The sequence below is a fragment of the Protomyctophum bolini genome (genome assembly GCF_963924005.1).
Source record: "Protomyctophum bolini genome assembly, chromosome: 7".
Taxonomy (NCBI): domain Eukaryota; kingdom Metazoa; phylum Chordata; class Actinopteri; order Myctophiformes; family Myctophidae; genus Protomyctophum; species Protomyctophum bolini.
The window spans coordinates 7,565,531-7,589,870 of NC_137868.1; the positions used below are offsets into that span (position 1 = coordinate 7,565,531).

The following is a 24,340-nucleotide window of genomic DNA, read 5'->3' on the forward strand; positions in this document are numbered from 1 at the left end:
GTATTTAGAGAGAGAGAGAGAGAGAGAGAGAGATGGCTGATTGGTGCAAATGAACAGCAGTCAAAACAACAGTACTACCCATGATGCCCTGCTGCACCCCTCCCCAATCTCCATCCACACCTGACTGTTCAGCATACACACAGGACATCCACACATCCACACACACACACACACACACACACACACACACACACACACACACACACACACACACACACAGCACATGGACTCAGAAACGGAGTCTTGCACAAACAAACGCACGGTGCAAAGATGCTTTGTAACAAACAACAAATTAGACGCAGATGGCACTGTCTAACTGTTAGTGTGTTTAACTTGTTTGTTAGAATGTGTGTGTCACTGTCTGTTCTATTTCCGCACATCCCATCCAGTACATGCACTAAAGGTATGGTACGATACGTACTTGTGTGTGTGTGTGTGTGTGTGTGTGTGTGTGTGTGTCTTGCATGATAGAATAATGTGCTCCCGTCCAGATGGTGTAGTCTGATTTCCCTCCTTGTAAGACGCCATGTTGTAAAGAAAACATCTATTTCTCACACATCGATTATGGATTTTAGAACCCCCCCCCCATTTGAAGAGATGTGGTGTGAGGATGCTTGTTGTGACGCTGTAGTAAGTATGAATGATCCAGTGGGTCGTTAATTCACGAGAAGAAAACGAGAAAAAGTTAGTATATGGAGTTCTGAAAGCCTGTCTGAAACCATTTGTAGACGTCGGAAAGAGCATGCATTGGCTCAGGGCCGATTCATACTCCTATTTTAGAGCTGAATAAAAGTGGGTTTGGCGCTGTAGAGCCTACAATGTGATGTCATTTGAGGTTCGGGGGGGGGGGGGGGGGGGGGGGGGTACCGTCTTAAAGTCGGTGCTACTGAAAATCATTTCGGCACTACAGCCGAAAAATACAGCGGAGAAATAGTAAGAGTATGAATCGGCCCTGTGTGTGACTGCCATGATGTGTGTCATGACTGCTCCTCTGTTCTCTAGTCTCTGGACATTTGATTTCACTTTTGACAATGAAGCTGTAAACATTTCGCTTGTAGATATTATGCTGCTTGTGCTAATTTTTTAATTTGAATCATGAAAAGTTACGATTTTGGACACATGAGGTTTCGCGAGACTAAATAATGGTTAAAGTGCTTAAAAGCTATAAGATTACTATGAAGTAAATGACGTAGAACCAAAGCACGTTCAGGACGGTCCTCCTCTCAGCCAGACAACTATTCCACAGTAGTCTGAAACTACACCTCCCGAAATCGAGCTGCCATTTCCGTTCATGAAAATATATTTAAAAATATCTTTTAGAGCTTCTTTTTTTATTCAGAGTTCTGCTAAGCAGCAAGCTATATATATATGATTTATATTAGGATAAATTTTGCGCGACTGTAAAGATGAAACAGAAGTGGGGAAGGAAGAGGCTCCACTTCGGGCTTTATATTTTACTTGTGATAGAGCTTCCGTTGCTCCAGGCTTTATATTTTACTCGTGATAGAGCTTCCGTTGCTCCTGACCGTATGAGAGTCACTTCGGGCTTTATATTTTACTTGTGATAGAGCTTCCGTTGCTCCAGGCTTTATATTTTACTCGTGATAGAGCTTCCGTTGCTCCTGACCGTATGAGAGTCACTTCGGGCTTTATATTTTACTTGTGATAGAGCTTCCGTTGCTCCAGGCTTTATATTTTACTCATGATAGAGCTTCCGTTGCTCCAGACCATATGAGAGTCACTTCGGGCTTTATATTGTACTCATCATGATAGAGCTTCCGTTGCTCCAGACCATATGAGAGTCACTTCGGGCTTTATATTGTACTCATCATGATAGAGCTTTCGTTGCTCCACTTCGGTCTTTATATTTTACTCATGATAGAGCTTCCGTTGCTCCACTTCGGTCTTTATATTTTACTCATGATAGAGCTTCCGTAGCTCCAGACCATATGAGAGTCAGAAAGCATTTGTAAACTGCGAGAGGCAACGGTCTGGCAAAGCGAGGCTAGTATATCAGCGATCTCTCCTGCCGTCTCTCTCGCCTTCACACCTCGCTGCAACTAAATAACCTTCTCTTCCAACCCTTCCCTTGGCTCTCCACTTCAATTAAAAGCCCCATTCTGTGCCACTGAGCCTGGCCCGCTCGCTCAACAAAGGAATGTGCCTATGGATATATATCCACATAGTGCACTCAATCTGCAGTGAATCCCTCTGATGACTGTTACTTGTGTGTGTGTGTGTGTGTGTGTGTGTGTGTGTGTGTGTGTGTGTGTGTGTGTGTGTGTGTGTGCGCGTGTGCGTGCGTGCACGTGGACAGACAGTCAGTCATCTTGATCTTGTCATACTGCCTCCTATCTCTTTAGAATACTAAGTGTGACTACAGTACACAGCACGCATGCTTCTGCTTCTCTCAACTACTCCTCCACACTCCCTCTCTCTCCTCCTCCTCTCCTCCCTCTCTCCTCCTCTCCTCCCTCTCTCCTGCTCCTCTCCCTCTCCTCTCCCTCTCCTCTCCCCTCCTTTCGTCTTTCCCTTTTACTGCCGTCAAGGAATTTATTTACAGAAGGAAGACGCTGACGTCATGGCATGTCATGTCACTTCATGGATGCTTTATTTGCAGGCAAACCATGAATACATGGCAGGGAATGGAGCCGGATGGACCGGCTCATGAACAAACATTATGTCTGAACAACTGTGACCTTCGTGGTTCAGGAATATAATAAGACGTATCACGGGTTTGTTTTCTATTAACTTGCCGCTTTTCGTTGTGCACAGTAAATCATTTTATTTGAGGATCTAAACAGCGGCAGATATCATTTCCGTGTCAGAGGGGAGATTTGGCTGCCAGACAGGAAACGATGGACAGTCTCGCGATACTTGGTACGTTCAGAAACGTACTTTGTGCTCTTTGGATACCTCTATAAAATGACGCAGTGTATACATCGAAAAGCAACACAGCAGACAATAACATGTGTTATGTGTCTTCTGTTATTGTCCAGAAGCGATTATACTTTACAAAGGTCTCAGTCATTCAGAAATAGATAATAATAGTTCAATGACTCCAATGCATTCCATGGAACTTCCGGGTGTATTTATTGTCTTCCTCTCCCTTTGTCCTGCTGCCCTGTTGTCTTCCTCATCACCAGGTGTGACTCCACCTCCTCTCTCCTCCTAATCCGGCGTCACCACGTCAATTTAACACAATAAAAACGACACAAAAAGTTAAGAGGTGATGTGCTTGTGTCCCTGTGGTGCAGCTGGTGGTGCGTTGGCTGGAACACGACTGTCGCTACCAGTACACTGAGGACCTCCTGCAGCATGTCCGCTACGGCCTGATGGATGTCTCCACCCTGCACCACCTGGCCCACACACACCCCCTGATGCAGGTTAGCACCACCTTACTGCACCACCAGGCCCACACACACCCCCTGATGCAGGTTAGCACCAGCCTGCACCACCAGGCCCACACACACCCCCTGATGCAGGTTAGCACCACCCTGCACCACCAGGCCCACACACACCCCCTGATGCAGGTTAGCACCACCCTGCACCACCAGGCCCACACACACCCCCTGATGCAGGTTAGCACCACCCTGCACCACCATGCCCACACACACCCCCTGATGCAGGTTAGAACCACCCTGCACCACCAGGCCCACACACACCCCCTGATGCAGGTTAGCACCACCCTGCACCACCAGGCCCACACACACCCCCTGATGCAGGTTAGCACCACCTTACTGCACCACCAGGCCCACACACACCCCCTGATGCAGGTTAGCACCACCCTGCACCACCAGGCCCACACACACCCCCTGATGCAGGTTAGCACCACCCTGCACCACCAGGCCCACACACAACCCCTGATGCAGGTTAGCACCACCCTGCACCACCAGGCCCACACACAACCCCTGATGCAGGTTAGCACCACCTTACTGCACCACCAGGCCCACACACACCCCCTGATGCAGGTTAGAACCACCCTACTGCACCACCAGGCCCACACACACCCCCTGATGCAGGTTAGAACCACCTAGCACTACCTACTACCACCTAGCACCACCTAGTACCACCTAGCACCACCTACCTAGCACCACCCTGCCTGACAGCAATGAAACATTTTGTCAATATTGCAGTCATTATCTCTCAGTGAGCTGACCTTTGCCCCCTGACCTTTGCCCCTGGCTGTGCTCCAGTCCAGCCCCAGTGCAGCCTCCATGGTGGAGGAGGCTCTGGACTACCACCACGCCACCTTCTCCCAGCCGCTGCAGCAGTCGGCGCGCACGCGGCCGCGCTACCAGTCCCTCACCCTCTACATCGCCGGGGGGCGTAAGCGCGAGGTGAGCCGGGTCTGCGAGCTGCGCTACTTCAACCCGGAGCAGCAGCGTGGCGCGCTGGGCGTGGCCCCGCCGCCCAGCGTGGGCTCCAACTGGAGCGAGCTGGCGCCCATGGCGGCCGGCCGCAGCCACCACTGCGTGGCCGTGATGGGCGACTTCCTGTTCGTGGCGGGCGGCGAGGCGGAGCACCCCGCCAGCGGGAGGACGTGCGCCGTGCGGACGGCGTGCCGCTACGACCCGCGGGGCGACCGCTGGACGGACATCGCCCCCATGAAGGCCTGCCGGGAACACTTTGTGCTGGGCGCGCTGGGGCCGCACCTGTACGCCGTGGGCGGCCGCAACGAGCTGCGGCAGGTGCTGCCCTCGGTGGAGCGCTACTGCCCCGAGAGGAACAAGTGGACCTTCGTCCAGCCGTTCGACCGCTCGCTGTCCTGCCACGCGGGCTGCGTGTCCGACGGCCTGCTCTGGATATCAGGTAAAAGGGCTTGAAAATAGATCTGCAAGCTCACAACGGTGCTGTGTCGTGACGCTGCGCAAAACTTCGAGGCATAAATCAGGCCCAACACTTTACACATGCTGTATACAATACAGCATGTATACAATACAGCATGTACTGTATACAATACAGCATGTATACAGTATGTTTACATGCTGTATTGTATACATGCTGTATACAATACAGCATGTATTAGTCGACTAGCAAATCCACTAGTCGACTAGTTTACCAGTCGACTAGCAGATCCACTAGTCGACCGTGCTGGTAGAACTACTAGTTGAGAAGATTTTCCCAATTTTCTAGGCCTGAAGATCAGGTAGATTATAGTTATAGTCACAGTTTTTAACTGTACAAATATTTATTTCCAAAAAAATAAAATACATAACATAATAGGTGGTTAAACAACTAGGCGACTAGTCAAAAGGACTAGAAGTGAATGCCCTAGCGTGTAAATGTACAGCAACGCGCTGTGAGCTTGTACGGTACGTCGGCTATTTTTGCTTCTTTTGTGTGACACTGTAGTAGGAAATTAATTTACGAAATATAACAAACCTAAAATATGGAGATGTAAAAGGTGTCTGGCCGACTGCAAACGATACGCCCACACTGTTGTTCACATGCAGTATGAGCAGGTGTGAACACGTATATACATACATTCACACTTTCACACATATAGTAGTAGTAGTTATTTTATTTTCCACTCCTCTCAGGCAAAAGCAAAACATATATTGTAGGGCTTCGTTTCCGTCACCGCTAAACCCCTTATCCCTAAACTTCTTTGCCTTTTTATTTTTACTATTTTGACAAACATTTTTGAATAGTTCAACTAGCCAATCTACATTGACACGTTGTGAGCTTGTAGACTGGCCATTTTAACTATTCAAAAATGTTTTGCAAAATAGTAAAAAAGGCAAAGAAGTTTAGGGATAAGGGGGTTTAGCGGTGACTGAAATGGAGCCCATCGTCTCTGGGGCGGGGGGGGGGGGAACCTCATGGGGTTCATAATAAACCTCATATGGGGTTCATAATAAACCTCATATGGGGTTCATAATAAACCTCATATGGGGTTCATAATAAACCTCATATGGGGTTCATAATAAACCTCATATGGGGTTCATAATAAACCTCATATGGGGTTCATAATAAACCTCATATGGGGTTCATAATAAACCTCATATGGGGTTCATAATAAACCTCATATGGGGTTCATAATAAACCTCATATGGGGTTCATAATAAACCTCATATGGGGTTCATAATAAACCTCATATGGGGTTCATAATAAACCTCATATGGGGTTCATAATAAACCTCATATGAGGTTCATAATATGCGCCGACAGAGATGATATTTTGAGACAAATTTGAATCCTGAAAACCTTTCAGGATTCAAATTCATAAATAGCAAAAGTAGAAGTTTTTGATCCAGCTCAACCTTTGAAGCTTGGGTATTTTTTAGCGATTTTAGAAGATAAAAGAAAAAGAGGGGATTAATTACTTAGATTAAAATAATGTCAATGTATTTTAAATGGTTACTGTATCGATTTCAAATCATTGAATCGTATCGTATCGGATCTCCACTAATGAACCAATATCGTCCATGTATCGTCAACCATCGAATCGCTGTTAATGGCCGGGAACCCTTTTTGGTGTTTTAACTAAGCATTATGTTATACTTTAGCTATTTTTGAAAAATCGTGAAAATGCGGCACAAATCTTTGAATATAATTCTTTCAGAAGACTTTTTTTAATTTCGGTGTCAGGCCTAAATGGGTTAAAATGTATCGTTACACGCCTATGTATTATGATCTACAAAAAAACCGAACAGTTATAATATGGAGATAAGGAGGAGGGGTTCTAAATGTAGTGCCTGTTTGAGTTGCAGGTGGCGTTACGAACACTGCACAGTACCAGAACCGTCTGATGGTGTTCGACCCAGAACAGGTACCGTCAGCCTCCAGTCATCATCATCATTCATCACTGCTCATTCCATTCAACTCTGACACATCATGCAACAACATGTTTTGCTTCCATTCGTCAACAAGATTAAAAATAAATAAAATAAATAAAAAAGTGGTGGAAATATTAATTAAAGTGAACCGGATTTGAAGTTGAATCCAAAATGCTACAGGGAGGGGGACGGGGGTGGCAATTAAAATAGTGAATGACTGACGGAGTGACTGAGTGACGGAGTGACTGAGTGACTGAGTGACTGAGTGACTGAGTGACTGAGTGACTGAGTGACTGAGTGACTGACTGAGTGACTGACTGACTGACTGACTGACTGACGGAGTGACTGAGTGAGTGAGTGAGTGAGTGACTGAGTGACTGAGTGAGGGAGGGAGGGAGGGAAAAAAACAAGAGTGGGAGAGAAGACAGAGCGAGAAAAAGACTCATTTGTATTCACCATGAATCTACTTTCACCTGCCAGTGCAACGCCAACCCCCACCCACTCTACCCTCAACAGATGGCCACCCGTCAGCTAACTACACGCACGCACGCACATACGCACACACATACACACTTTCCCTGCCTCAATCAAATACACTTTCACACACTGCCACACAAACATTCCCGCAAATACATGCACGTATGCACACGTCCGCTCACTCGCATACTCTCTCTCTCTCTCGAACACACACACACACACACACACACACACACACACACACACACACACACACACACACACACACACACACACACACGTGCAGCACAGAACAAGCTTCAGCGGGCTTGGGCCAGTGTGCGGTGTTCCTGGGTGTATAAAAGCAGAGAGGCTGAAACGTATGATTACAAGTGGAGGAGGGAAGTCATTAGTAGGAGGCTAGGAGCCAGAGAGGCCCCAGTCAGTGTCACATTATTTATCTAGCAGTGAGCATACATCAATTACCCATGCATGGATATATGCTAAAATATGAATGTTCTTATTCAACCAGCCACCCCATCGCTCCTATATCTGTTCTCTCTCTCTCTGTCTCTCTGTCTCTCAGCTGCTCCATCTCTGCCTATCTTTCCATCACTTCCGTTAAAGGCAACTCACGCTCATACGGCTGCGTTGTACTACTAGGGATTGTTAATTATTATTGATTTATTCGGTCAACTTATTGATGCTGCTTATCGATTTGATTCCTTAGTATCGTTCCCACGATAGATCCTTTTCTCCGTCAGGACTCGGAGGAACCACCTAACTCCATTTTGGAGTTTTTTTTTTTTCTTCTTTTTTGTGTGCATAAATTTGTGCAATTGAACACCCTATATAAAATACTATTGAACCTAGTAAAAAGACACAAAGGTGTTATTTTGCTGTTAGGAATAGTTCTATTATGTACTGTAGTGGTGTACATCTTTTTTAAACAAATGGCACTGTTATGGCAGCAAGTTTCTTTAAATAGTACACATAGCAGCAGTTCTTCTCTAATGTGTTTGACTAGTTGCTCTTCTTCATAATGTAAAGTAGTTCTAGAGAGAGGATCTAGAATCAATTCATTGATTGATTAAACACTTTATTGTCAGAAAGGTAAAGCACTGCAGCATGTAAGGATAACACAATAAAGTCCTGGGGACTTGTATCCATTGTGGTCCTATGATATCTATTCATTTCATCAACGTGTGAAGTGAGGGGCGCTCTTATCATCGTACATCAGCATTATTTGCTCAGACACACATGACATAAATTCTCCATTCATTGTCAAAAGGGATGTAATGTTTGTGTAGGACGAAAATCTGAACATAGGAGGAAAAATCTACAAATACAAACATTAAAGGACACATTATGCCTAAACCTTTTAGGCATGACTTTTACTATTTTGAAAAATCTACATCAAAACATTGATGTCTCCCCCACCCTCTCTCTCTCTCTCTCTCTCTCTCTCTGTGTATCTAGAACCAGTGGCTGTCTCGTTCGCCCATGCTGCAGAGGCGTGTGTACCACGTGATGGCGTCCGTGCGGCGGCGGCTGTACGTTCTGGGCGGTAACGACCTGGACTTCAACAACGACCGCGTCCTGGTGCGTCACATCGACTCCTACAACATGGAGCTGGACCAATGGACACGCTGCAGCTTCAGCCTGCTGACCGGTGGGTGTGGACGCACGCACGCACGCATGCACACATGCACACATGCACACATGAACACGCACACACACACACTCACTCACTCACTCACACACACACACACACACACACACACTACACACTCCTATGCCATGGACCTGGACCTGCACCTTCAGCCTGCTGACCGATGGGTCAGCCCCATATACACATTACACACACATTCTCACACGCATTCTCACACACACGCGCACACACACTCACTCACTCACTCACTCACTCACTCACACACACACAGTTCATTTTGATGCCAATAGTTTTGTACTTCTACTCAAGTGCATTGAATTAGTATTAGTAATTAGTATTGAATTCCAGACGTTTACTTGTAACGTAGTATACACTGCAATGTTCTACATTGCAGAAGTAAAACTATTGAGTTACTTTTTCCCACCACTGTCTGTTTTCCTCCATTAATCTGTGGCTCTCTCAGGGGACGTGATGGAGCCATGAGTTCAGAAATGCCCCCCTCTCTCTCTCTCCTCCTGTACTGTGTGTCACAGTGAATCATGGCTGTGTGTGTGTGTGTGTGTGTGTGTGTGTGTGTGTGTGTGTGTGTGTGTGTGTGTGTGTGTGTGTGTGTGTGTGTGTGTGTGTGTGTGTGTGTGTGTGTGTGTGTGTGTGTGTGTGTGTGTGTGTGTGTGTGTGTGTGTGTGTGTGTGTGTGTGTGTGTGTGTGTGTGTGTGTGTGTGTGTGTGTGTGTGTGTGTGTGTGTGTGACTGTGTGTGTGTGTGTGTGTGCGTGCGCTCTCCCCAGGTCAAAACGAGGCTGGCGTGGCCGTGCATGATGACAGGATCTATGTGGTGGGTGGATACTCCATTTGGACCAACGAGCCTCTGGCATGTATTCAGGTGAGAGATGTGATCGTTGTTTATATATATATATAACGGCCGTGACAGCTTTAATGCTGTACAGTGTACGTTTTATTGATGATGGAGGGAGAGGGCTTATGATACATGTGATACACAAAGTATCACACTTTTGAGAAGCACCCATCAGAAAAAGATTTGTGCCAGGGACCCCCAAAAGAGAACATTTATGTAAAAAAAAGAAAATCTGTAAAAAAAAAAGAATAGAAAATGTGCTATTTTTGAGAACCACTGTTCGTAAATCCTAAGAGTTTTCTTATAAACATATCTCTCAAACTGGTTGGAATAACGTGTTCCTTCCACGCGCTACGTCCAACCAGGGAAACTCCCCCCTGTCAGGTGTAAAGGAGCAACTTGGACACTCAGGCATGAAGGGAGCACGAGTTAAGTCCGTTGCTCTCCCCAGGTTGGCGGAGGGTGTGTAGAGCCCAGGATCACAGTAGAATCTACTGAGTAGATGATTGGCACAGGGGTGAAAAATGGGTTACAAAATCGTGGGATAAAAAATATTTAAAAAAAATAATAATAAACATATCTCTGCTGTCGGACAGAACTTTTTGACTACGAAAGGTAACAACAAATCAGATGTCGTGGTATTGTTGCGTTCATATCTGGTGGTTTGGATGACCGACGCTGCACGTTGAATTTGTACTACGAGGTTCCAGCTTGTAGATCTGCTACTTTAGATTGCTTTGTGTGACGCTTTACGATGATCAAGAAGTACGCCATTTATGGAAAAGTTAAAATATGGAGATAAGAGGTTTCTGCCCGATTTGATACACCAGTGATCCTCAAGAAGGCTTCTTCACGGATCTGTCTTTACTTATAGTCACAAAATCCACACAAATAAATCACACCCGTGTGAAGTGAGGGGCGCTCTTATTATAATTATCTTAAGATGATTAGGTGATGTAATGATTAGGGATGTCCCAATACCCTTTTTTCGCTGTAGAAAATGGGTGACGATGGTGCATTGTTCTCGTGTGTGTGTGTGTGTGTGTGTGTGTGTGTGTGTGTGTGTGTGTGTGTGTGTGTATTTGTCCGGGGTTAGCTGATTGCGTTCTGTACAGCACCTTATAAATATTTGTGTCCTTGTGTTGGATCTCTTATGTGGATCTAAATAAATTATTTAAATGTGCGTGTGTGCGTGTGTGTGTGTGTGCGTGTGTGTGTGTGTGTGTGTGTGTGTGTGCGTGTGTGCGTGTGTGTGTGTGTGTGTGTGTGTGTGTGCGTGCAGGTGCTGGACGTGAGTAAAGAGGGGAAGGAGGAGGTGTTCTATGGACCAACGCTGCCATTCGCCTCAAACGGGATAGCCACGTGTTTCCTCCCCGCTCCCTACTTCACCTGTCCCAACCTGCAGACCCTCCAAGTACCTCACCACAGGATAGGAGCCGTTTAAAGACCCTACAAGTTCCTCACCACAGGATAGGAGCCGTTTAAAACCAACCTGCAGAGCCACCAAGTTAACCTGACTTTGCCAGCTGGGGGCGGTATTGGGTAACCATGTTCCCCAACACCGCAACCATCTGGGATTTCTCAGGGAGTTCAGCTAACACCAATCCGTTCCGTACCGAACCAATCAGCGTGAGCTAAGGGCGGGATATGTGCGAAACCGGATGTGAAGCTATATAGACACGTCAATATGATTGGTTGTGTTTGCACGCCCACACAGTGATAGACAGACGGTCCCATCCAATCATCTACCAAGTATCTTGAAAAAAATAAACAGCCCCGTCATCGAATTGCCTCCCGAGATCCCAGATCCCATGAATAAGCTGTGAAACAAACTTGTGTAGCAAGCTTCTTGGATCTGGCAGCGTCAGTTTACCTCCAAGTACCTTACCACAGGATAGGAGCCGTTTAAAACCACCTGTCCCAATCTGCAAGTACAGTACCTCACCACAGGATAGGAGCCGTTTAGAACCAGGACGTCCCACGGAATATGTTCAGCTCAATTAAGACCCCAAACGTTATCATTTGGTGTCTTAAAAAGACCCTGGGATCTCAAATGGCTGATCTATACAAGGTCACAACGGCGTCGCAATTTCTTAAAAACTCCTTTATGGAATTTGTTTGTGGCGTTTTCTTCTGTGAAGGGGGGGGGGGGTTTATTCCAGTTTTTTATTCTTTCGATTTTTGTTTTGTGTGGAAGACACTGGTTTAAATGACCTTATTATGACAACCATGACCATGATTTTTCATAGTCATTAATAATTTATACAGAAAAAATGGAAAATGTCCATTATGCACCAAATCACTATATTAACAGCGATTCACAACCTTTTGGCCAAAAATGTATCTCCAAATAATTGGCAAAACAATATGATTTCATAGTCAATACGTTCATATTAAAAACAATTAAAGCAATATTATTTTCTTTAGAACCTTGAAAACTATAGTGATACTGATAAATAGGAACTTAAACGTATACCTATGTTAAGTTCCACTGATCCAAGCCAGAACACAATCAATTTGATTGATCAACACAATAAACATGCTCGGAGAATGCACGCGGCCCACCCATCTATGGCCACCCATTTTCAAGTAGGCCTTTTACTCCAGCCTTGCACTTTGTAAGTTGCTCTAGATAAGAGCAACTGCTAAATGCCTAAAAAATGTAAATAGACAGTTTCGTTGCAGTCCAACATCCAATAGCAGTGTCTTATACTTTTCCTGATCTTACTTGTGTATACAAGAACAGCCATGATAACTTTACACGTTTCTATCAAGAAACCCAGCAAACAATTTATTAAGCCATGCCTGCCTGCCTCCTCCTGCCCAAGGAACTGAGAAACCACTCTAATAATGTCCAACGAAGAATCTCCAGATGAAGATGATGAAAGCCGGGATGGGAGATCATTGAACAGACACTTTTAAAGCCCAGCGTTGATGATTGAGGAGACATTGTAAACTGCCTCCCCCTGGCCAGCCGGGGCGCCTGATGGAGTCGAAAGGATTGGAATAACGTGTTCCTCCTTCTACGCGGTATACTGTACGTCCAACCCAGCATTACATGATAATTGACACTGGGTGGAAAAATTGTGGGATAAAAAAAAAAGAAAGAAAAATCTAGCTACTTGGAGACAAGCAGAAGAATATCACACGACCGTCTGTCGGGTGGAAACCTCATATGTCCAAAACTGTTACTTTTCAGGATGCAAGAAATTAAAAAAAACATCAGCAGATCCACAAGCTCAGTCAAAACACCTCACTTTGCGCCGCGTTTCCAGCATGTGGATCTGCCTACTGTTGTGTTACGCTCTAGTGTGTTGATCAAGTAGGGTGTTAAAACGATATTTAACAGAAGCCAGACAGCCAGACAAACAATCCATCCACACGTTGAAGAACGATGCATTTCTGTAAACGGTGACGGCAAAGCACACCAAGCCACAGTTTTAATTGTTTTTTCGAATAGTTGTCCTTTTCTTGTCCATCCCCCCCCCGTGTAAATATATATATATATATAAATTAACACCCTACTTGATCACACTACAGCATCACACAAGCATCAAAAGGAGCAGATCTACGAGCTCTGAAACGTGGCTCAAAGCTTGTAGGATCTGCTACTTTTTGGACGTGATGTTTTCCACCCGACAGAGACGATATTATGGATAATCTGACTCTTGATTATTGTGATATGGTTGTACCGGAGGTCTCCAATGGTAACAAAACATTCTGAGGGTGACTTGCAAGACCGATTGTGTCCCAAGATGTCATTCTGATGGATTTCAAAACAGCTGTCGATGTTTCTATCCTACTATAATTAAAAAAAAAAAACACTTAAGACTGGTTTCCAGCCCACGGAATGCAGAGAATCAGGCTGGAAATCAGGCTAAAAAAACACTCTGAAATTCATCCAAATGATATTGTCGGCAACTATATACCGTCGTTATAGTTGTGGTGTACTGTGGACTCTGCCATACACTTCAGTTAGAACCATTTTTCAAGGACAAAGTTATCGTTCTGTTGTGCTTGCCGCGAACAGTACTTAACTGCACTTACGGGAGTGCAATGGCTCCAAGGTTTTGTATTTAAAACAGGGCTACAGGTGCTTGTCTAGATACTGTAGGTAAACCTGCTACAGAAGCAGTGATTGACTTTGTGACGCCTCATGCCAACGGACCACATCATCTACTTCAAACCTATACGTACATATCTTATCGCTGCTGGTGGAGCTAAATTCACATTATTGCAAAAAAAGGTTGCTTGTTTCTTTGTAGTATAGATAGGTTAATTTGGGGGTTAAATGGGGTTTGATGAAGGCCATTATGAGAACATTCAATTAAGAAAGGAAAAAGTAGCAATGATGGATAGCTGTTGGATTTGGTTTTTCTATCAAGCTCAGGGTCTGGTCAGTTATCATTCAGAATCAGAACATATCCACTGTATATATTATATACCTCCATGTAAGAGAAGTTTGCCTAAACCCTAAGGGCCGATTCATACTCCTATTTTAACGCTGTTTCGGCGCTGTAGTGCCGAAATTATTTCGGCTCGTCAGACATTTTCACTAGCACCGAAGAGCCGACTTTAGGACGGTACCCGCCCCCCCCCCCGAACCTCAAATGACGTCAAATTGTAGGCTCTACAGCGCCGAACCGACTTTTATTCGGCTCTAAAATAGGAGTATGAATCGGCCCTTACACTACAATACAGTATGTCGTTTTTCAACAGATATATGACCCAGAGGATTTCCAGCTAAATTTGTTAATCGAGCATCTAGTTGGGTAATATCTGATACTTCTGTGACCGCGGAGCACCATTTCCATGTCCATTTCTCAGTGGATTCATCATCTATGAAGGTTCAAAACAAATTGAACCCCCATGCCCCTCGTAAAAATGCGGGCAGATTTTGTGAGAGCACCAAATTCATATGGCCATCATTAACAACCTGGCAACATTTTCTAAAAAAAAAATAATTGAATCCATTCCAAGCATTAGTTTTGCACAAAAAACACTAAATTCGGCCATGGCCCAAATGTGATGACCTCATCACATTTTGTGATGATGCATATGGCCGATTTTAGCTCACTTAAAGCATAATGACATTTAGAAAGAATTGCCTTAATCCATTTTGACCTGAGATCAGATTCTAAATGTCTTCTACATCCTGACAGTTTTCTGAAAAAGCTATGTTTCTATGTCAGTCGATTTTTCTACAAGCTCGTAGCGCGCCACTCGGTGGCGCGCTATGAGCTTGTAGATCTGCTATTTTTCAATAGCTAAAGCATAACATAATGCCAGACACCAAAAGGGGTTCCCGTCCAAAATGCTTTAACAGGTTGTTAATGGTGGCCATATGGATTTGGGGCTCTCACACATTTTGCGTGGGGGCTCAATTTGTTTTTTAACCTTGATAAATCCACCGAGAAACAGACCTTTGCTCTCTGCGGTCACGTTAGTGTCAGATATTACCCGACTAATCACAGTCATTGTAACCACTTTATCCATTTATACAACTGGCTATTAACCCATTCTGAACGGGAACCCATTTTGGTGTTAGCACTATGTTATGCTTTAGCTATTTAAAAATAGCAGATCTACAAGCTCATAGCGCGCCACCGAGTGGCGCGCTATGAGCTTGTAGGTCTGCTATTTTTGAAAAATCGAAGAACGACTGACATTTTTAGAATCTGATCTCAGGTCAGAATGGGTTAATCAGACCAGTGTGTGTCCAGTGGAAAACCTCGTATGAATCTGATCTCAGGTCAGAATGGGTTAAAGAATAGCAGATGTGTACAAGCTGGCAGCGTACAGTACGTGGCACAAAGTGACTTTTTGGGGGGGAATATGGCACTTTCCTCCTTCGACAAAAGCGTAACGTGGAATGGAAGAAAATGTGCACATCACCTCATCTTTGCAGAATAAATGTGTATATACAAACAAATGGCTACAGACTGGAGTGCATTTCCTTGTGGTTTTATAGTACTAGTCACAACGGCATGCAGGCTGACAACTTTACTTCCTACTTTTGGTACTTAAAGGGACACTTTCCTGGGGGTCTTTATGTGTGTAATATATGTTGGTTTTAGATATTTTAGATTTTAGCAGTAAGCACAGTGTCTTATGTCATGGACACTGGTCTCACTACTATTTGTCTGTCTGTCAATGAGTAGCTGTCTTACTGTCTGCCTGTCTATGAGTAGCTGTCTGTCTGCCTGCCTGTCCAATTGTCCATGAGTAGCTGTCTGTCTGCCTGTCTGAGTAGCTGTCTGCCTGCCTGCCTAATTGTCCATGAGTAGCTGTCTGTCTGCCTGTCTATGAGTAGCTGTCTGCCTGCCTGCCTAATTGTCCATGAGTAGCTGTCTGTCTGCCTGTCTATGAGTAGCTGTCTGCCTTCCTGCCTGTCCAATTGTCCATGAGTAGCTGTCTGTCTGTCTATGAGTAGCTGTCTGCCTGCCCAATTGTCTATGAGTAGCTGTCTGTCTGTCTATGAGTAGCTGTCTGCCTTCCTGCCTGTCCAATTGTCCATGAGTAGCTGTCTGTCTGTCTATGAGTAGCTGTCTGCCTTCCTGCCTGTCCAATTGTCCATGAGTAGCTGTCTGCCTGCCTGTCCAATTCTCCATGAGTAGCTGTCTGTCTGCCTGTCTATGAGTAGCTGTCTGACTGCCTGCCTGTCCAATTCTCCATGAGTAGCTGTCTGTCTGCCTGTCTATGAGTAGCTGTCTGCCTGCCTGCCAGCCAGCAAGTTGGTTAACAGAAAATAAATTGTTATGGCTGAGTAAAATAAAATACAATAAACACAATTTGCCTGAAAATAGATTACCCAGCTATGACCTTTTTCATGAAAAAAAATGAGTAGTGATATGGCTGACTGAGTAAAATAAAACAATCTACCTGAAAATAGATAGCTATAAGTGAAGAGCAATTTCCGCAATTTCCATTTCCGCAATTTCCACAATTTCCATTTCCGCAATTTCCGCAATTACAATTTCCGCAATTTCCATTTCCGCAATTTCCATTTCCACCATTTCCGCAATTTCCATTTCCAACTATTAATGGCCCCCCCCAAGCTTTTATTTTCGTTCGAGTAATAGTACAACTCTAATAGTATTACTTATAATAATGTAATTAAAGATAACTTCATTCAGATTTTTTTATTTTTATTTCATTTTCCAGATTTCTTTTTCTTCTTTTTTTTAGATTTTCATTGGTGGGCCAGTCATAATGGTCCCGCGGGCCTGATGTGGCCCGCGGGCCTGAGGTTGAGTATCACTGCTCTAGTCCAGTGGTTCTCAAGGTGGGGTCAAACAGACCATTAAGTCACCAAGCATTATAACTACTGTGTCCAGCACTGAGCACACCTTATGAGCTGGCAGTGCCATACAGTCTACCATGCTAAATTCATTTCCTTTTTTATTTGTTTTCCATGTACTGTATACAACATTACACCCCCCCCCCCCCCCCACACACAAACCAGCAAGGTTGCAAAAAAGGTAAAAAGAAAAAAAGATGAATGTTACAAATAATGAAATAAAGGGACAGACAAAACGATACGATAAATAATTCATAATTAAGGTTGTGGTTTTATAAACGGCACAAACACAATCCATGGTGTAAACTCTTCTCTTCCCCGTGCAGTGCAGAGCATGGTGTCTCGGTGCCCTGGTGGTGCAGCTTGAAGCTGGAAACCGTTCAACGTTTTGGAGAGTAAGCGCTGCTCTTTTCATCCTCCTGCCCTGGCTGTGTCTGTCGGACAACCCAGCGTTGAATCGTTCGTTAACCACAGCCACTGGTAGTAGTTGTTTGCTGTTGTTGGTTTGGGTGTAAGCACACTTCCACGCTGGTGGATGGAAATAAAATCGCGTGGCTGCAACTTGAAAACTAAAACGCTCTCTGAGTTAACTTATAGGATCATTGAAGAATCACAGTTTGAGTTTGAGAATCTGGGCACTATCTTGCCTTATCCCTAAACTATCCCTAAAAATCTTTACCATTTTTAAATTGTTCAAATAGCCAATCTACAAGTTCACAACGTGTCCATAGATCAGCTACTGGTAGTTGGCTAATACGTTCAGGGATTAGAGGTAAGGCAGCGCAAGATATGGCACTCCCCTCACTGTTCTAACTATAGTCTGTCAGCTCACTTTAACTCACAACAATGAACTCATCACCGTTTCAGTGATAATATTATCCTTGCTGGAGCTAGGGTTGGTCCTTTTGCACTGAAACGGAGGTGAGGAGAATGCTGGCTGTGGATTCAGGTGAAGTACGGTCAGTGTCCTTGTCCTTGTGTCACAGAGGTCTGGTTCAGGTGAAGTACGGTCAGTGTGATGTCCTTGTGATGTCACAGAGGTCTGGTTCCGGTGACTTTTACTCCTGTTCCAAACTGATGATCTCTGCCTGGCCGCCGTCCCCAAGGAGACTCAACAGCTTCATGTACGCACTCCTGTTCACAGAGGAAGAGTAGCCATGAGTACTTTATACAGTACATCTACTCAAGTACTCTACTATTGGTATCCCGACCTGAAAATGAATTATTTTGTTTAATAAAAAGCTGGACTGAACAAACGCTCTATGAGTACTATCACAACATAGAGCTTTTTAAGACTTATTTAAAAAAATAAAAATCACTTACAAGGTAAGTGATTTTCTAAGTACAATGTTTACTTGAGTATTTTCCATTTTTCAAGCCTTTTTCTCCACTACATCTCGGAGGGGCAAATATTGTCCTTTTCTCCACGTTTACTTGTATACGAGTATTATTTTGTACCTCAGTGCAGCGTTCCGGCCCAGTCCTCTCTTGTGCTCCGTGTTCCTCAGGCAGACAGACAGGTGGGGGACGAGGAGCAGCACCACAGATGGGTCCAGGACCGCCACCGTCTCCAGCACGCTGAACACCTGTCTGTCATACGTTCCCTCGTTCTCCTCCGCAAAGCACCTGGGGGACAAACACTCACATACTGTAGGCGAGGTAGGTCTATCTCTAACATACTGTAAGTCAAGGTAGGTCTATCTCTAACATACTGTAAGTCAAGGTAGGTCTATCTCATACATGGGCCAACTGGCGGCCCAGGGGCCACATGCGGCCCCCACCTTCACTTAATGTGGCCCTCAGGTTAATATTGGAATACTGATTAATTACTTATTTCAGCTGTTATAATTCCAATCATGAAAACATGACCGGCTTTAATTACTAACCGGCTAAAAATACTTTTCAGTATTCCAATTCCTGAATTTTAAATAATTCAGGATTTCAATTCAAATATAGAATATAGCTAGACATTTTACTTTGAATCAGAAACATGTAGAAATAATCTTTAAAAAAAAAGAATAAAGTTCTACAGTAGGCTGTGACTTTTATTAACACTTTGACCCATTTATATTTATTATTATGTATTATTAATAATATTACTATATGAGATTGTCATTGTTGTGTTTACCGTAGCACAGAGACAAGCTGCTCACACGGTGCGTCTGTACTCACAGCAGCACATCTCTCCACCACCAGCTGTAAGACATCTGTGCTGCTCTTTCTCACTGCGAAGGAAACAAAGTCATGTTGATGACATTTACTACGTTGACACTGAACACTGGGCAAAGTGGGCATGGGGGAATACTCCTAATAACACGCAGGGAGACGGACTGGATGAGGTGAAAGAATGTGGCTGTACACAGTTCCCTCTGTGTGTCTGTCGGCTGTCCAAAACTGTTGCTTTTCAGGTTTCAAATTCAAAAACAGCTAAAGTAACAGATCCATAAGCAATCCATCCATAATCCATGTCACACCAGTGCAACTCCTTGCAACAAAACAATTTAACTTTTCCATGTTTCATCATACAAGATTGTGGCGCAAAAGTAGCTAAAGTAACAGATCTACAAGCTCAAAACACGTGGCATTGCGACGCACTGGGAGCTTGCAGATCAGCCGTTCTCCCCATTTCTAAACATATGTTGTTAAAGTGGTTTAGTGTGTCTGTGTGGACAACCTGGACGGACTCACCGTGTGGCTCGTTGACCATCATCAGACAGCGTAACACGGAGGGGAGGGGCACGGTGAGGAGGGCGGGGTCAGAGTCTCTGTTCCGTCTGAGCAGCTCCAATAGGAAGGCCAGGACGGACGCTAGGCGTGGCGGAGGGGCGTGGCCTTTGAACTGCAGGAAGCCGTCACTGTAAAACATTCAGAAGAAATTGTTTTCTGGCTTGGATCAATGGAGTAACATAGTATAATTTAATTTTGTTTCATCGGTATCAGCAGGAAAACGTATTTTTGAAGAAGAATTTTATGCTTCATTAGGCTTGTAGGGCGGCACTCGGTGAGCTTGTAGATCTGCTATTTCTCAACAGCTAAAGTTCAAAAACAATAATAGTAATAATAGTACCAACCAGAGCACATGCAGGACGGTCCTCCTCAGCGCCGCCCCCTGGGGGCTGGGCGTGGCCTCGCAGGCGGCCAGCAGCACCGGGTGATTGGCCACGGCGCCGGTGGAGGGCGTGGCGGGCAGGAAGTGGTCCAGGTAGCGGCTGACCACGCTGCCCAGCTGCTTCCTCAGGTACGCCCCCTGGTTCTGAGACAGGCTGGAGGCCACGGACACGCCCTGAGGGAGCACACACACACACACACACACACACGCGCGCGCGCACACACACACACACACACACACACACACACACACACACACACACACACACACACACACACACACACACACACACCTTAATGTACTGTATGGTTATACAGTACCACTCTATCTGCAGGTTAGCCTTAATGTAGTTCTCAACAGGCCTGAAAATGTTGAGTTAAAGGCAGAGTATCACGCTGGCATCTACTTTGTCTCTGTATAATTGTGTCAAAGTTGTGAAAATATTCTCTAATGCAATTATGCAACTTAGCTTTGTGAAGGAGTTGTTGGCTAGTGGCCAGTTTTCATAATAATCCCTCCCACCGCATCGGAGAGGGGCGAGCCAAAACGGCACACAGTATCACACACGTGGGGTTCTCTACGTCACGCCATACAAACGCTGTGGGGATTTCACTATTTTGGGGGGGTGCTACCGGCCTCACACCGTCCACAGGCTGAGCCTCTATCTCAACCTGGGGGTCGACACATTTTTTTGGCTATGTAGATCGGCTATTTTCAGCAAGTGTAAAAACAATCATTACGACGGCATCAAGGCCCACCAAAATACATTTGAGTGATTTAGTCGACTAAAATCTTATGATATTTAGTCGACTAAAACATTCCAGGTGACTAAAACTAAATTAAAACTATTGAAGAGACTATGACTAAAAAACTACAATCAAAATGTGCTTCCAAAAACAACAGTGCTCTGAACTGACCTGCAGATAGAGGGGCAGGCTGTCTGTACTGACCTGCAGATAGAGGGGTCTGTACTGACCTGCAGATAGAGGGGCAGGCTGTCTGTACTGACCTGCAGATAGAGGGGTCTGTACTGACCTGTAGATAGAGGGGTCTGTACTGACCTGTAGATAGAGGGGCAGGCTGTCTGTACTGACCTGCAGATAGAGGGGCAGGCTGTCTGTACTGACCTGTAGATAGAGGGGTCTGTACTGACCTGTAGATAGAGGGGCAGGCTGTTTGTACTGACCTGCAGATAGAGGGGCAGGCTGTCTGTACTGACCTGTAGATAGAGGGGCAGGCTGTTTGTACTGACCTGCAGATAGAGGGGCAGGCTGTCTGTACTGACCTGTAGATAGAGGGGTCTGTACTGACCTGTAGATAGAGGGGCAGGCTGTCTGTACTGACCTGCAGATAGAGGGGCAGGCTGTCTGTACTGACCTGCAGATAGAGGGGCAGGCTGTCTGTACTGACCTGCAGATAGAGGGGCAGGCTGTCTGTACTGACCTGCAGATAGAGGGGCAGGCTGTCTGTACTGACCTGTAGATAGAGGGGCTGTCTGTACTGACCTGTAGATAGAGGGGCAGGCTGTCTGTACCTGTAGATAGAGGGGCTGTCTGTACTGACCTGTAGATAGAGGGGTCTGTACTGACCTGCAGATAGAGGGGCAGGCTGTCTGTACTGAGTGACCTGTAGATAGAGGGGCTGTCTGTACTGACCTGTAGATAGAGGGGTCTGTACTGACCTGCAGATAGAGGGGCAGGCTGTCTGTACTGAGTGACCTGTAGATAGAGGGGCTGTCTGTACTGACCTGTAGATAGAGGGGCAGGCTGTCTGTACCTGTAGATAGAGGGGTCTGTACTGACCTGTAGATAGAGGGGCAGGCTGTCCCTCAGCGCTCTGTCCTGCTGTGTGGGGTTGTGAGGCAGCAGCATGCCATCTATGATGCGAAACAGCAGCTGCTGAGCTTTGGAGGTGGCCAGCAGGGGGCTCCAGTGCTTCACGATGTTCCCTGTAAACGCAAGCAGGCACAGCATACATGATGCAAGAGAGACACTCGCTTACACACACACACACACACACACACACACACACACACACACACACACACACACACACACACACTCTCTCTCTCTCTTTCAGTCCATGTTCCACCACGCTAAGGTTCCACAGTAAAGTCATTTATCGTGCCATTTACATTTAAACAGGATCTAGCCCAGTGGACAAGCTGTCCCCTGTCCTGTCCCTGTCCCTACCCACAGCCCAGTGGACGAGGTGTCCTCAGTACCTACCCACAGCCCAGTGGAAGAGGTGTCCTCAGTACCCACCCACAGCCCAGTGGACGAGGTGTCCTTAGTACCTACCCACAGCCCAGTGGACGAGGTGTCCTCAGTACCCACAGCCCAGTGGAAGAGGTGTCCTCAGTACCCACCCACAGCCCAGTGGACGAGGTGTACTCAGTACCCACAGCCCAGTGGACGAGGTGTCCTCAGTACCTACCCACAGCCCAGTGGACGAGGTGTCCTCAGTACCCACAGCCCAGTGGACGAGGTGTCCTCAGTACCCACAGCCCAGTGGACGAGGTGTCCTCAGTACCCACCCACAGCCCAGTGGACGAGGTGTCCTCAGTACCCACAGCCCAGTGGACGAGGTGTCCACAGTACCCACAGCCCAGTTGAAGAGGTGTCCTCAGTACCCACCCACAGCCCAGTGGACGAGGTGTCCTCAGTACCCACAGCCCAGTGGACGAGGTGTCCTCAGTACCTACCCACAGCCCAGTGGAAGAGGTGTCCTCAGTACCCACCCACAGCCCAGTTGAAGAGGTGTCCTCAGTACCCACCCACAGCCCAGTGGACGAGGTGTCCTCAGTACAGTACCTACCCACAGCCCAGTGGACGAGGTGTCCTCAGTACCTACCCACAGCCCAGTGGAAGAGGTGTCCTCAGTACCCACCCACAGCCCAGTTGAAGAGGTGTCCTCAGTACCCACCCACAGCCCAGTGGACGAGGTGTCCTCAGTACAGTACCTACCCACAGCCCAGTGGGCGAGGTGTCCTCAGTACCTACCCACAGCCCAGTGGAAGAGGTGTCCTCAGTACCTACCCACAGCCCAGTGGAAGAGGTGTCCTCAGTACCTACCCACAGCCTAGTGGACGAGGTGTCCTCAGTACCCACCCACAGCCCAGTGGAAGAGGTGTCCTCAGTACCTACCCACAGCCCAGTTGAAGAGGTGTCCTCAGTACCTACCCACAGCCCAGTGGAAGAGGTGTCCTCAGTACCCACAGCCCAGTGGACGAGGTGTCCTCAGTACCCACAGCCCAGTGGACGAGGTGTCCTCAGTACCCACAGCCCAGTGGACGAGGTGTCCTCAGTACCCACAGCCCAGTTGAAGAGGTGTCCTCAGTACCCACCCACAGCCCAGTGGACGAGGTGTCCTCAGTACCCACAGCCCAGTGGAAGAGGTGTCCTCAGTACCCACAGCCCAGTGGACGAGGTGTCCTCAGTACCCACAGCCCAGTGGACGAGGTGTCCTCAGTACCCACAGCCCAGTGGACGAGGTGTCCTCAGTACCTACCCACAGCCCAGTGGACGAGGTGTCCTCAGTACCTACAGCCCAGTGGACGAGGTGTCCCACAGCCCAGTGGACGAGGTGTCCTCAGTACCTACCCACAGCCCAGTGGACGAGGTGTCCCACAGCCCAGTGGACGAGGTGTCCTCAGTACCTACAGCCCAGTGGACGAGGTGTCCTCAGTACCCACAGCCCAGTGGACGAGGTGTCCTCAGTACAGTACCTACCCACAGCCCAGTGGGCCAGCTGGATGCCCTCCTGGTTCTTGTTGACCAGGTATGGTTTGATGTGCTTCAGAACGTCTCCTATGTAGTCCAGAGCCCTGGTCACCATGGCCGAGCGCTCCGACAGCACCGTCAGTCCACTGTACACGCTGCCAACAGCCTGGGGAGGGAGGGAGGAGCCTTGTTCATACTACAACAGGGTCGGGCACTCAAAACAGCCAATCTACACCAGTGGTTCTCAATTAGTTTCATGTCAAGGACCCCCAAAAGGATATGTTTTTGACTACGGCCCCCATAAAAAATACACACCTCCAGAAGCAAAGATTTGAGTTAAAATGTCCGAGGACCCCTGGGGGGCCCCGGACACTACTTTAAGAGCCAATGATGTACAGTTTGTTTTACAGTTTTTTTTTCATATTTATTTTTAATATTAAGGTTAT

At 46.3% G+C, this 24,340-nt stretch overlaps 2 protein-coding genes across 3 annotated transcripts in view; one reads left to right on the forward strand and one right to left on the reverse strand.

Moving 5' to 3' along the window:
- The window catches only part of klhl32 (kelch-like family member 32), a 52,578-nt gene extending 40,812 nt beyond the window's left edge, over positions 1–11,766 (forward strand). For both annotated transcript variants that reach the window (XM_080768698.1, XM_080768699.1), the window contains exons 7-12: positions 3,258–3,386; positions 4,197–4,812; positions 6,716–6,774; positions 8,717–8,909; positions 9,696–9,790; positions 11,046–11,766. In XM_080768698.1, the coding sequence (XP_080624824.1) occupies positions 3,258–3,386; positions 4,197–4,812; positions 6,716–6,774; positions 8,717–8,909; positions 9,696–9,790; positions 11,046–11,207 (1,254 nt within the window). In that variant the 3' untranslated portion in view covers positions 11,208–11,766. The remainder of the gene's footprint in view (positions 1–3,257; positions 3,387–4,196; positions 4,813–6,715; positions 6,775–8,716; positions 8,910–9,695; positions 9,791–11,045) is intronic.
- A 6,240-nt stretch (positions 11,767–18,006) lies between these two features.
- Positions 18,007–24,340, reverse strand: part of mms22l (MMS22-like, DNA repair protein) — a 39,078-nt gene continuing 32,744 nt past the window's right edge. Inside the window, exons 20-26 of the mRNA XM_080768016.1 lie at positions 23,904–24,060; positions 21,975–22,120; positions 20,135–20,346; positions 19,752–19,918; positions 19,192–19,288; positions 18,522–18,689; positions 18,007–18,197 (exon numbers count right to left, since the gene is read on the reverse strand). Of these exons, the coding sequence (XP_080624142.1) occupies positions 18,122–18,197; positions 18,522–18,689; positions 19,192–19,288; positions 19,752–19,918; positions 20,135–20,346; positions 21,975–22,120; positions 23,904–24,060 (1,023 nt within the window). The 3' untranslated portion in view covers positions 18,007–18,121. The remainder of the gene's footprint in view (positions 18,198–18,521; positions 18,690–19,191; positions 19,289–19,751; positions 19,919–20,134; positions 20,347–21,974; positions 22,121–23,903; positions 24,061–24,340) is intronic.